This window comes from Numenius arquata, chromosome 3, assembly GCF_964106895.1.
Source record: "Numenius arquata chromosome 3, bNumArq3.hap1.1, whole genome shotgun sequence".
Lineage (NCBI taxonomy): Eukaryota > Metazoa > Chordata > Aves > Charadriiformes > Scolopacidae > Numenius > Numenius arquata.
Genome location: NC_133578.1, coordinates 38,203,292 through 38,216,359, shown reverse-complemented (window position 1 = coordinate 38,216,359; position 13,068 = coordinate 38,203,292). Strand labels below are relative to the sequence as shown.

Genomic DNA, 13,068 nt, shown 5'->3' with positions numbered 1-13,068 from the left:
AGAAGAAGATGCAACCATTCCTTGCACCTATTTTAAGGTGCAGTTGTGCAATGCTTGCTACCACTCAGGGAAAGTGTGTTGAAGTGGTACAGACGTGACTACAGGTTGCTATAGGAGCTATTATTCCAGTAAAGATGGTAGTTTCCAGACAAAAAGTGAACTAAAGCATAAGTCATTCAAGGTCTGCTGTCAGCAGTCAGCATAGTTGCCACTTCTACAAACAGGAGTGTAATGCTGCAAACAGAGCCAAGGACATAAGATAAGCAATAGGATGGATGAAGAAATAAAGAGCCTCTGTTGCTCCCTGAATGTTCAGAACAGGAATGACACGGAACCTGGGCCAGAGATAGCAATATCTCACCTAATATGGTGGTTTGCCATCCCCCTCTCTCAATGCCACGCCGGTCCTCTCCTATTCCAGAGAAACTGCCGAAGGAGAAAGTGCTGCGAGTGGGCGAGACATCCAAATGATCCTCATGGAGGAGGAAGGGCACACCCATCCTTCGTTGCCGCTTCTTCCCAGTGTGGTGGAAAGGAATTGACCCTTTGCGCTCACGTTCCCTGTCCTCTTTGCGGCTCTTAAACTGCAGGAGGAAGAGGAGCAAATACGAGAGCTGGTAGAGGCTTTGAAGCAAGGCAAACTACCATTTGAGGGAAAAAGATAACACAGATGTGTGGCCTAAGTGCAACCTTCCACTCTGAGCTTTTTATCTTGGCCATTTACCCTGACAGCAACTATCTGCACTCGGTGACCGTTTGAGTATTTAAAGAAATCCAGTCTTGCACGAGTCTGGTATGGATGCCCTTGTATAATTTTATGACATTCTCAGACCTTGAGCTAGACTCAGAATCCACAGAACTGTGCTAAGTATCTCGGATGGTACTTGGATTTTTACCTCTTCATGAGGTAAAAACATCAGAAAAACTCACCAAATTAGCTAGAACTGCAGTGAGCAGAAGCACTTAAAAATCAGCACTGTTTGAGCACCCTCCCCTCATGCAGTTTCAGCAGGACGGTTATTTGTATAAAGATTTCAGTATTGTGTTTGGGATACGCATATAAAAAACATATGTAATAACACACAGAGTCACTTCCAACGAAGAGAGATGTCAATCTTACATATGGCATGAACGTATAGCCCAAGCAGACTTTCAGCTGCTACTTAGCAGGACATTGAAGTGCTGAATCAAAGGTAAATTAAAGCACAATTTTATTCCACTCACCTTTTTGAAGATGTTCATCCCCAAGTCTGTGGAGAGATCTGGAACTGCTGGTCTACGCAAGTTGGTGAGTGAAACCTTGGAAAATGCCTCTGTGCTTAGTGATTTTTCTTCCTCATTACATTTCATTGTAAGATCCTGCAGTTCCCAAAAGAAGACAATAAGCACAAGGAGAAATAGAGGATAATCAGCTTAAAAAAAAAAAAAAAAGCAAACAAAGGAGCTACTTCCAAGAGCTGTCATAGGAGAACTGTAGAGGAAAAGGACCTTCAATTAATTCCACAAAACACTATTCGCACATTTAAAGAAAAACAAACAAACAAAAACCAAACAAAATTTTGAAACTCCCATAATTATTGACCTTGTCTAACATTTCTGTCACCACAGAAAAAAAACACAGCACATTGCACTGCCACAGAAAGCCTCAGGCGTTGCTGTCAGTGTGGTCTAGTGGCACGGAAGACTCATGTTCTCTTCTACTCTGATTCTGATCCCAGGTATGACTCTGGGTAGCTGATGATCTTCTTGAGGCCTTGATTTACATTTATGAGCAATCACAACGGCTAGCTTTTTTGAAGCTTTTTATTTAAGGTCTAAGAGAATATGCCCTTAATAACACTTGGCCTTAAACATGTATTTTGGAACTGAACTGCAATAAGCAGCACTGTCCCTTCAAGAGACTTGATTTGTAAAAAAATTATTTATGCACTAAAGAAACCTAAGACTTCTATGTCAGTAAGCATCCTTCACTTGTCATAACAGTGCTCCAAGATCCATCATAGTTCTCATCACAGTTTATATTTGTGAAAGCTCCTATAGCTATAGCACAGAATGTCCCATGACAGTGAAAACCTTGAGGCTAATTTACTGACAGTTCAGTAGAGGGCACTCTACCCCCCTTCTGCACTGAGCCACACACATTACAGCTGACTACTGTAAAGAAAGGCTTTGCTACAAAAGGTGGCATAAGCTCAGCTCCTGGCCATCTGTTCTCATTAAAGATCTGATGCGACTTTTCATGAGGTGTTTGTGCAGCTGACCTGACCAAATTCCCTCAGGATAATTTTCTTCTGCCTAAATATCAGCTTGTTTCCAATGGAGATGCTCTTTAACCTCACTCCCCCCCAAGAAAGCTCATGCTAAACAACTGGGTTGTGTTAAAACACCTTTTTGCCTTCAATCCAGATATGCCAATGATAGATTAAGAGACTTCTGTGGTTTAGGAGATTTAGATTCTGGCTAGCCAGATTGTGTATTGTGAGCTCTCCAATACACAAGTATGCAGTTTTATACACACGAAGGTCCAGCAGAAGTCGGTGACAGTCTTTACAGCTGAAGTCTTAAGCACCAGGTGCCGTGTTTCAGTCCTGGGCTAGTGGAGACCACACATTCTTCAGAGACTTTTCAGACTAATCAGACTATCCTTGAATCCTTCCATTAATTTTATCAACACAAGAATGAAGGAGACACACAACAGAAAGATTCCTCTTCATAGCTGTTCTCAATCTTATTCAGTCAAGGTATGTTTCTAAACCATTTTGCATATATGACTAAAAATTTGGGAGAGGAGTCATCTGTAAAACCCAATAGACAGCAAAGCAGGATTCAACCCAAGGTGCTTTCAACAGTGAGGCCAGCAAGTACTTCTTATGTCTTGGTTCTTAGCTTTTACAGCTCTCTGCCCTCTTCTGGCTGGAAAACATCGTATGAATTTATTTTAGATTGATTATCTTTGTCCTTTAGTTACTGAATCAGTATTTTATTAGGTGGCTTACGGTCACCAAATAGACAGAGTGAGGATCAGGGCCTACTGTGATACAAGCCATATGAACACACAGAAAGATACAGTCCCAGTTCTGAAATCCACTTTGGGCAGGTATCAAGCAAACCAAATTACAGAATCACCTTAAGTGTATAGTGTGGTATAGGACGTATTTTGATGAATCAACCTAGCACTCCTGTTGGAGACTGATTAAAAACGTGGCTATTCTGTGCAGTAGGCTATGTGGTAATTATGATATGCACAAGATGGGTAAGAAAGCAAAATAGTTCTGGGTCTGCTACTCTAGATTTTGTTGTTTCTGTTTTCTATTGCCTTCCTTCTGCATGACTGTATGGCTACCAGTTCATTAGTACTTCTCTCAACAAGATATTACACTTGAGACTCTTGGCTGTGTATTAGCATTGCAGTGAGCACTACAGCTGCATTGATCTTATGCTTAATTTAAGCTTTGGCTCTTTGCCCCTGCAATGTTCGTGCAAGACCGTAGAGGTTTGTGAGCCTCCAAAGGTTTCATTTCCTACACCTGTCCTTATACCGAATTCACTGCATACAGGTGCAATGCAGTTTTCATTTATCACATGTTGCCAGGTCTGAAATATGCTTAGACTAAAGCCACTTTCTAGAGGAAGGTAGTAGTGATTTTATTTACGCTCCATCCAGTACCCCTTTTCCTACGCAACAAGGAGTGCTGCACTGAATCTTTTTCTGCTTTGCTGTTCAGTTTACTAGGCAATACACGGAGGATGTTTTTCATGTTCTCTCCAACCCAACTCCTTTAGCCCAAGCTTGTATTTGAAATGTGATTTCAGGCAGCCTGAAAACAAGAAGTGTGAGAGTTTTGCTGAGGCTTAGGGAGATGCAGGAAGTTACCCTGTTAAACTGCAGAACAATAGAAAGAATGTGGATTTACCAGAAAAATCTGTTGGTCCCTGATGTGATTTGCAGGCAGTTGGTTTTGTCTTTAATCAGTTTCTGCCTGCCACTTCAAATCTATCCTGCTGAAACGCAGAGTGCTGATATCTTTGAGAACTTATTGATCAACCTGAATTGATGGCATTGCATTAGGAAGATCTAGAACAAAGAAAGCAGGCTTTACCCATATCCCTGTGTTGGATGAGCTGGTGAAGTCTCAGCATACAACCCCTTGTGTTGATAGAAAGAAATGACAAATCCTCGCCCTCTGGAGGTGGCATTCTCCCCTCTGACTAGCAGAGAACCTCGAGTGATGAGAGTCTGAATATAAGAACAGCAGTTAAGCGCCTACATTTGGCTGGGACGAAACAGAGCCTAGGTGTGTCTGTGCATTGCAAAGACTTCAGTCCTCAGAGTTGTAAAGAAGGGGGGCATTAGCTGAAACTTTTGCTGCATGGAAGACCATTTCACCTCCTCTATCACAGCTGTTCTGTGCAACAAATTGGAAACCTTTTTAAACAGGATTCCAATTTGATGAAGTGCAGTAAAAATAAACAGGACTGACACAGAGGTTACCAAAAGCAATCAAACCTAGCCCTAGAGGGAAGAACGCCCTGGACAGAGTCCTCACATTAACAGCTAGAAAGTACCCAGTGGAATTGCCAAATGGGTTTAACAGAAAAACGTTAGTGAAGAGCAATTGAGCAAAGGAATCTTCTGCAAGAGAAACAGCCTGGAAAAGCAAGAAATAGCCAAGTGTGTGAAAGGAGAGAAGTGTTTCACTGTATAGAGAAGAACCAGCACAATGTTAGTGCAAAACGGTGTCTGTAGAGGACGACCCCATTCATGCTGCCACTGTGCTGAGAACCACTGGCTGCACTCCCCGTTACACTCGTAGCTAAACTCGTTAATGTGCAAAATGACCAGGTTGTTATGAGCAAAGGCAAAGGGACAGTATATGCATGGAAACAGTGGACCACATCAACAGCAATATCTCCCAATTCTCTCTCCAGGTATTAAAGAGGATTTTCTGTACATGCACAACAATCCTATAAAATCTCCATGCAAAGGCAGATTAAGACTGAATAGTAATTTATATCACCTGGCCTTTATGGAGATATGTTAAGCTTCTACAGGGACGAAACAGGCAACGTTTTATAGAAATTACACTAAAGTATAACACAGTTTAAACAATACTGCTGCTGTTGAGCCCTTAAAACCACAAGTAACCACCAGCCCTCACAAAAATCATAAGAATGGCTATAAAATTCTGAGAGTTAAAAAGCACAGTACTAATATTTACATTGTTTATTTTTGTCTTCTGGCTTATCAGCATCTGGGCTGTACAGGAGATAAGATATTTCACCCTTCTCCCTTATAAAATGACAGGTGAAAGACTGCCAGAGCTCTACTATACCGAAAGCAAGGATTTTAGAAAAAAAAAAAAAACAAACCACCAAAAATTCTGAGAGCTCTGACTCAAAAAAGACATTTGACAGCAACATTAACAAAAGATAGGGCCTTTTACTTCAGGTGTGTCATGAAACTGGATTGCAAAAATAGAATTAAATTAATTTAATCTGTATTAAATTTTGTTAGGCAGTTCCATCAACTTAGTAAATCAGAATTTTCTGTTAAAAGCCCACATGACAGGAAAAGAGTGCACAACCTAAAAGTAGCACGAATCAAGGAGATTAACTGAAATGCAGCAGCATCCCATTTTTATCCCTGGAACAACAGTGAGCTACCCAAAAGAAAAAACATTTAAGCTCTAACACAAAGATCTTTACTGCACCAAGGTCAGGAAGCTGGAGTTCCTTTTCCAGCAAAACAGGGAGCAAATCTTGACACCTATTAGGATAGTTTGTCTACTGAGGTTTTGTTGACAAAGGTAAAAGTTACACAATAAGAATAACAGCAGGAGAAGAAGTAACAACGTGGAGGGCTTTTGCTCGCTGCCGCTGTTTGCAAAGTCTACTCCAACATTTTAACCCAAGTGATTGCCTGGAGTGTCTGGTGCTGTACCAAGTGCAATTCCTTTTTCTCTCTTTTGAGGGGTTACACCAAAGCTCAGTGAGTCCTGAGCACTACACTGTAACACAAAAGCAGTCTGATTTCATCTGACAACTACATTAGTATATTCTCACATTAAAAAATAATGTTATCACAGTTCACCCTAGATTAATTATCCCAAATCAACCCTCAAGCTTTCAGCAGTCACCAGCTCTGACTCTACACATCAGATTCTGCCTCCAAAACCCTCATCATTCTCAGGGTTCTCTTTCTGAATGGATGCATGTATCTGACCTCTGGGCAGTTTATCCAACACCAATCTATGCTTTTCGCTGGTTGCCCAGCCACCTCTTCCCAGCATCACCAGAACACTTGCTATTTTCTTACTGATGGCAACTGCTTACCTGAGTTTTGTGGGTATTCACCAGAGAGGGTGCGGCAGCCACCATGGAGCTGCTGCGAGGTCTTGGTAAAGGGGTGATCTCTGGCTCAGGTGGTTTCTCTGGCTTTTCCTGTAGCATATGCCTCAGCCTCTGCAGGTAGTACATTAGTGACCACTGCGTGCCCTCCTCAGACCAATGTGGCTGCAGCAGGCAGCGCAGCACTGCCACATCAAAGTATGTGGCATAGCGAGACTTCTGGCATGGTGGGATCACCAAGGACACCCTGTTCCAAAAAGCAGGAGTAGAAATGTTAGTCGTCAGGCTCCTTAGTCCTTCAGCTCTCTGAATAAAGAGCTGCTCGATGATGATCTGCCAAGTTTGTATGTTCAACAGTTTTTAAGGGGTCACTCTTGATACCATAGAGTCTTCTTTGATAGCTGGAAACCAGTTCTATACTAGCATATGTGCTGTTCCACCCCAAAAAACCCAAGAGCTCTACTAAGAGGCCTAAAATTTAGCCAGTCATCAAGAACTGTAAGCCATTCTCATTCTATGCAGCTGTGCCTGCTTGAGCTTGCAGGGAAATTCAACACTGACCCTTTGGGACTAAGGCCCTGACTGAAAAAAGCATTACTGGAGACAGGTAAGTGGATATTTAGCTTTCAGCTCCCAAGGGGACTCAGGTACATGCTGTATTAAGTGTTTTCTTAGATAGGGTTGCTTTCTTAAACTGTGGTCTGAAGATAAGACTCCAGCACCTGTGCTAACTGAATAATTTGTTCAGCTGGAAAAAGACAACCCTTGAGCATCTGCTGTTCAGATACTAGTAATATATATTTAGGAATGGTTTACATTTTGTACATCAGGCCTTACTTAAGAAGGAACAGGCAGGGCATCTAAGTTAGTTAACCCTTTAAGCCAATTACATTGATTCTTATACAAGTAAAAGTTACTGTTATGGCCACTCTTTGCCAAGGTGTGATAGAGAAAAGGACCATTTTTAGCCTTCATTATGATTTTCCTGCCTTCCAGGTGGTGTCACTTCCTGATGGGTTTTAGTATGGAATTTCCTAAGTATTGTAGACCTTAGTGCATGCAAAAGCAAGATGTCTGTACTAAGCCTCAGAAATGCAACTCCAGAGATTTCAGATTTCAAAGGGATCATATCTGTTTTCAGAGCTAATCTTATTGCAATAAAATGCTCCAACTCTCTTATTATTTGTTTTTTACACCACTTCTCTCCCAGTCATGTACAACTGGTCTGACCTACTCTCCATACATTCCCTAACTGTTAGGAGACAGTCTGCCAAAAAAGAAGCAGTGAAAGGAATGAGAATCACATGGCAAAAGAAGGTGTGAAATGCTGGGGGTGGGGCAGGAACTCTGGAGAGCTATTTATTTATTTTTTGCCTGTGGAAGGACACAATTTGAAAGTTTCCACTCAGTGTCTTAGAAACACGCCTCCATGAACTGAGTACTTCCATGATTTTGGATTCTATAAAAATCAACAGCACTTCCATGAATTGTATTCTCAGGCATTTGGGAATCACCAAATAACAAATATTTGTCGGTGCCGAACATCAACTATTTTTTTTTTTTTTTAAAACCATTTATATTATCAATTCTGCTGAACAGCATGCAAACAGCACTGGCAGGACACCCCCATCTCCAGCTGCCTACCACCACATTCTGAACAGAGGTGTTCAAAGCCACAGCCCAGCAAAGCATTAGGGAACAAGTGGCAATACTGCCCAGTGGAACCCCTATGTGCTTAAAGTGAAGCACATGCTTAAAAGTGTTTTGCTGGATCACTACCCAGTGCCACAAACATGCCCTGTGCATCAAAGGCAGATATAGGAATGGCAAAGGAGAAAGAAGCATGCAGTGAACGTTGACACCACTTGGAATGACGTGAACACGCTTGGAAACGGGGGGGGGGGGGGGGAGGGGAGGGCAGGTGGCAAAGCTGGGCTTGGAGCAATGCGTGCATCTAGAACTCAAACCTACAGGAGCTGGTTTGCTGCCAGCCCCACAGGCCAATGATGAAGGCACTTGGCGACGGCAGACCAGCCCGTCTGTGTCAGCATATGTCACTATATGCAACCTATAGATTCAAAGCTTCTCCCCTAGTGCTGTATTCAGGGTAAAAATGTCCCAAGTTTGAGGACTTCAAAATAAGCTGTTATAAAAACCTGAAAAACTGAATTAGGAAGGAGAAAATAATGATAAATGGAAACAGGCTATAAAGTTTTCTCCATAAATCTGATGTGAAGGTTGCTTTTGTCACAGCTGAGATTGTGTCACACTGATGCAGCCTGTAAAAAAAGATACCTAGGATACTCAAAGCATCCCAGCAAAGAAAATAAAGCCCATCACCTCAACAGCAATCGTAAAGGATGATGCATTGCTCCCTGGTCACTTTGCAGGACCCAGATCAGTGCCTGAGTCTAAACAGTCCTTCATGCTCCCCTGTATGTGACAAGGCAAACCCGAGGCACAACACAGCTTGGAGCAAGGCATGTTCTCCTTATGAAATACTTGTCATTAAAGTCCTTCCTGCAAAGTCTATTTCCCAGGCAGTGTGTTCAAGACAGCAGCTGGATAAAGGGCTGTGGCTTTATTTGCTTCAGTGTTAAACTGTATCGCCTGTAAATGGAGATTTTCACAGAGTGGAGCAGAGATAATTAGCCAGGATCAGAGGAACAAGCCATTCGCTCAAGGAGTGTCTGAGGCACCAGAAATCAAACTCTGTGCTTCATGTAGAAGGAAACCTAGTGTTCATATAATCAGCTCTTGGTTGCCTGTGACTGCAGGGAGAGTGGAAAGGCAGCCTTCCTTCAACCCCTGCCCAAGGACAAAGGAATACTGCGGCGTTGGTAAGTAAACAACATTTGTTCCCCAGTTGTCTGTTGCTTGGCAACCAAAGCTCCCTGTACAGTTTTAACTGATCAATGAGTCCTGCAAATGAGGAGACATAATGATGCTCTCTTCAAAGCCTGTCTGAAGCTTCATCCCCATAGCAACCACCAGACCCGGCTTGACAAATTGATCACCTGATGCTGTCTTCTTAAAAGGCTGCTTATTTTTTTATAGCTGTGCACTCTCTGAGCAGTAGCATTCACAGACAGAAAGGCAGCTCTGTCCCCAGCCTCAGTTTTACTGGCTCACATTAATACAAACTAAATAAAGACCCAGAACTGACAGCAGGCTTGACACCAAATCCTGAGGGAAGCCTCCTGATGGGATCAGAATCCTAGAGAATAGTTTTGCCCTTTCCACCAGTGAAAGGCTGCATCAACCCCCAGTTTGAGAAATCAGAGCCGTTCCTACATTATATCCAGAATCCCATTCCATCCCGCATTTCTTCTGTCTCTGTAATGAAGCAACTTCTTAAAACACTGCAGTGTTTTGGATATGACATTTCCCAAAAGAGATAAGCAACAGGACCAAAATTTTGAGGAGGAGTTTAAGTGACACTCCTAAATCCATAGAGACCTAAAGATATAGCTAGGTTCCCCCCCATCTCCACCCCCTGAAACACTCATCATCTTCATTTACTTTACAGTATTACTGAAAGAAGACACAAATTTGATCAGAAGGAAGCCAGGAAATATATCAGCTGCCTGAGGAGGGTTGAACCTGCATGTTATTTGTCAGTGTCTTTAATTATAAACAACCAACATATTGGAAAAGACCAAAGAAACTGTCCCAACAAGCCAGCTAGAGATTTCTCTAATGAAAGTGGCATTGAATATTAAGTATCACCACCTTGTTCATCACCCAGAACACAGATTTGTTGAATTGAGATAAACATCCAGCACCCTCGGCGCGTACGACAACAGGAGATTAAAGATAAAGGACTTCTGTGACTTCCACCATTGAGTCACACCAACCTAACATTTTTCTTGAATGGTTAGTACCTGGGATGTGTGGTACCTCTCTCCTGAGAGGTTTGGGAAGATACACTTCCATCCAAGGAATTCCCACGGTGACATGCTGAAACAGTGGCTTTTGGAGGTATAGAATCTGGCTGGGTTGTCTCACAGACCACCTGTAGTCCCTTTGGACAGTTTTAATAAAAGAAAATAGGTATATAAACATATTTCTCTCTCCCATATTAGTTTTCTTACTGCAATTTGTGCTTAGACATGACTATTACTTATACCATAATACCACAGTAATACCACAGAGAAACTGATCAAAGCCTGGGGCTTCTTAGTACTAGACATTGTCCAGGCAAAGGGTAAGACAGGGCTCTTGCCCAAGAAAATACATAAGATCAGGCTTCCATCCTAAAAGATAAGATAGGACCAAGGAGATCTTGACAACTATACTCAATACCCTTTGGCTCCACTGCAGACAAGGTTGGGAGCCTTCAGAAGAACGTGAAGAACTGTAATTTCTGGAGATGGAATACTTTAGGGTGGTAACTGCCAAGTACTGTTTCAATAATATTTTCCCCCCTCCCTCAGCTCCTTATTCAAGCTTGTCTGACCTTAGCATAGAACTTACCTCGGTACGTCCACTGTCCAGATTAGGGGATTCACAAGTCACACTCTGATTGTTGGTGGGAGAACTTCTCTTAGCTGAGAAAAGAAGTCAAAGGAGGACATTTCGGGAATCACCTCTAATATTAAAATGTAGCAGTGAAAGGATAAACCAGAAAACAAATACAAACGCAAAGCAGCTTCTCTTTGCTGCAGACTTCCCAGGCATTACCCACAGCCAGAAAAAGAGAAAGCAAAAAAAACCTGTTTTAATTTTTGCACAATTATTTCAATTGTGTTGTCAACAACACTGAACTGAAAATCTCTATTTCTTTAAAATTAAATTTGAATATAAATTTTATCCTAAATCCATTTGGCATCTAATTGTGTTTTCCTGTGCATACTAGTGACTTTTATTTTAGAGCTCTTCCTCCTCCTATTTTCACACATATTCAGCTCCTTTTCTAGGTGACATCTCTCAGAACGTATTGTGATTTCCAATTTGACAAATGCCTTCATCACAGGAAATGCACAAATGTCACACAGAAAGGTTGATCAGCGATACTGTAGAAGAACAAGGGCATCACTAAGGCTAGGATAACAATTCTTGAAATCCTGTCACATTGCAAGCTATTCAGATGTGACTTAGTATCAGACTGACTCCAAACAAAATATCGCAAAGCTTCTTCATGGAATTTTTATAATTTGCTGTTTGAAGGAAAATTTAAGTAAATTTAACTTTTTTGAGGCAATTTGAGACAACAATGCTAAGATAGCAGAATCTTGCTTGATATAGAGAACCTCAATCCAATTTCTATTTCCATTGTGCTAAAAATGTTTTCAAAACATAACAGAGTATTTTAATTTCAGATTTTGCTCCTTAAGTTATTCTTTAGGGATTTTCTGAGCACACTCCAGACCTATGGAAAAAATTCCAATAGTCAAAGAAAACTTAGGACTAAATCTTTTTGTTAGTTCCAGGGCTGAAATCCTATTACTAAATTCCAGAACTTCAAGCAAAGGTGGAAGAGCTAGATGCCAAATATGGTTTTAAATAATTTGAAATATTTGAATCTTTTAAATTCTGGACTGTCCCAGAGGCCTACCAACCCTTCAGAACAAAATATGTCATCCAAAATGACTTGTTATCAGAAAAATCTGATTTAGCGAACTACATTTTCACTACTGTGAAAATTATAGTTCCATGCTTTTGAGAATGAGCAAGAAATGCTACAGCGATATACCCAGCACACTTTCAATTCACTACCTTGCAGGAATTATGCGAAACTATTGTCTAAAACACAAAAGTAAAAAGGTTTTTTAGCACTAGCCCAGACACAAAGGCTTGGAAGCCTAAGCACCCAACTCCAGTTTCGTTATGGCTGAAGTACAGAGGAGGCGAAACCCCTTCCAGTATGCAAAAGCAAATTCACAACCTAAGCCTTCTTTGGAGCCTCTTGAAACTAGTTTATTTAAAATAATTTCATAACTTGGCAAAATTCAAATTTTAGATAGGAGGAGAAGCTACACTGCCAACTGTGTGCTCTTCACTGTTAATTTCTGTCCAGTGCCAGTCTGGGAAAGGCTGGCAGGCTGCTGCTAGATTCTGCCTTTGCCTTTCTCAGCAACTAAGGAAGATACGGTGAAACAGAGATAGGAGGCTGACAGGAAATGATAACTCTACTGAAGAGTTTCTCATTTCCTATTTGTGCTTTCTCTCTCATCTCCTAGTTAATTATTATGCAAATGTCGGAACCTTAAACTACTCTCGAAGGTTTGACTAGTTCCTGCGAGATTAACATACTCCTTCAAATATGATGGCTACAGAACATAAGGCAGCATCAGGCAAACAAAGGAAAGGTTTCCCAGCTCGCAGGAGCTACATTACAGCAAAATCACAGACCTGTAACGATGTTCCTGATTGGTTTTACAAGGGCGTTGAAGGCAGAAACTTCAGGCTGCCTGTGTTCCCACATAGGCTGCCAAATAACAAGGCCACTAGCCAACCGAAATGTCAGGTCAGACTCCTAGAAAGACAAACGGACGTTGTATCACACAAGCTCACGCAAAAGAATGCTGTTTCCAGTCTAAAAGGATTGTAATTTCTTTTATGCACAGATCTTACAAGAAATGAGCGACACCACGTGCAGTTCTGTGGTCAGTCTATGCTAACTCAAGGACCACTGACACTGCTCAGCAGACATGAATACATTTGAAGTATAGCTATTAAAAATAATAAGGAAATCTCAATACAAAAATATACAAGAGG

General features: G+C 41.5%; 1 protein-coding gene across 3 annotated transcripts in view; it reads right to left on the bottom strand.

Annotated features, from left to right (window-relative positions):
• UNC80 (unc-80 homolog, NALCN channel complex subunit) overlaps positions 1–13,068 on the bottom strand; it is a 130,149-nt gene that overhangs the window by 104,119 nt on the left and 12,962 nt on the right. For all 3 annotated transcript variants that reach the window (XM_074145021.1, XM_074145020.1, XM_074145022.1), the window contains exons 5-10: positions 12,703–12,826; positions 10,825–10,898; positions 10,233–10,372; positions 6,334–6,595; positions 1,225–1,359; positions 362–584 (exon numbers count right to left, since the gene is read on the bottom strand). In XM_074145021.1, the coding sequence (XP_074001122.1) occupies positions 362–584; positions 1,225–1,359; positions 6,334–6,595; positions 10,233–10,372; positions 10,825–10,898; positions 12,703–12,826 (958 nt within the window). The remainder of the gene's footprint in view (positions 1–361; positions 585–1,224; positions 1,360–6,333; positions 6,596–10,232; positions 10,373–10,824; positions 10,899–12,702; positions 12,827–13,068) is intronic.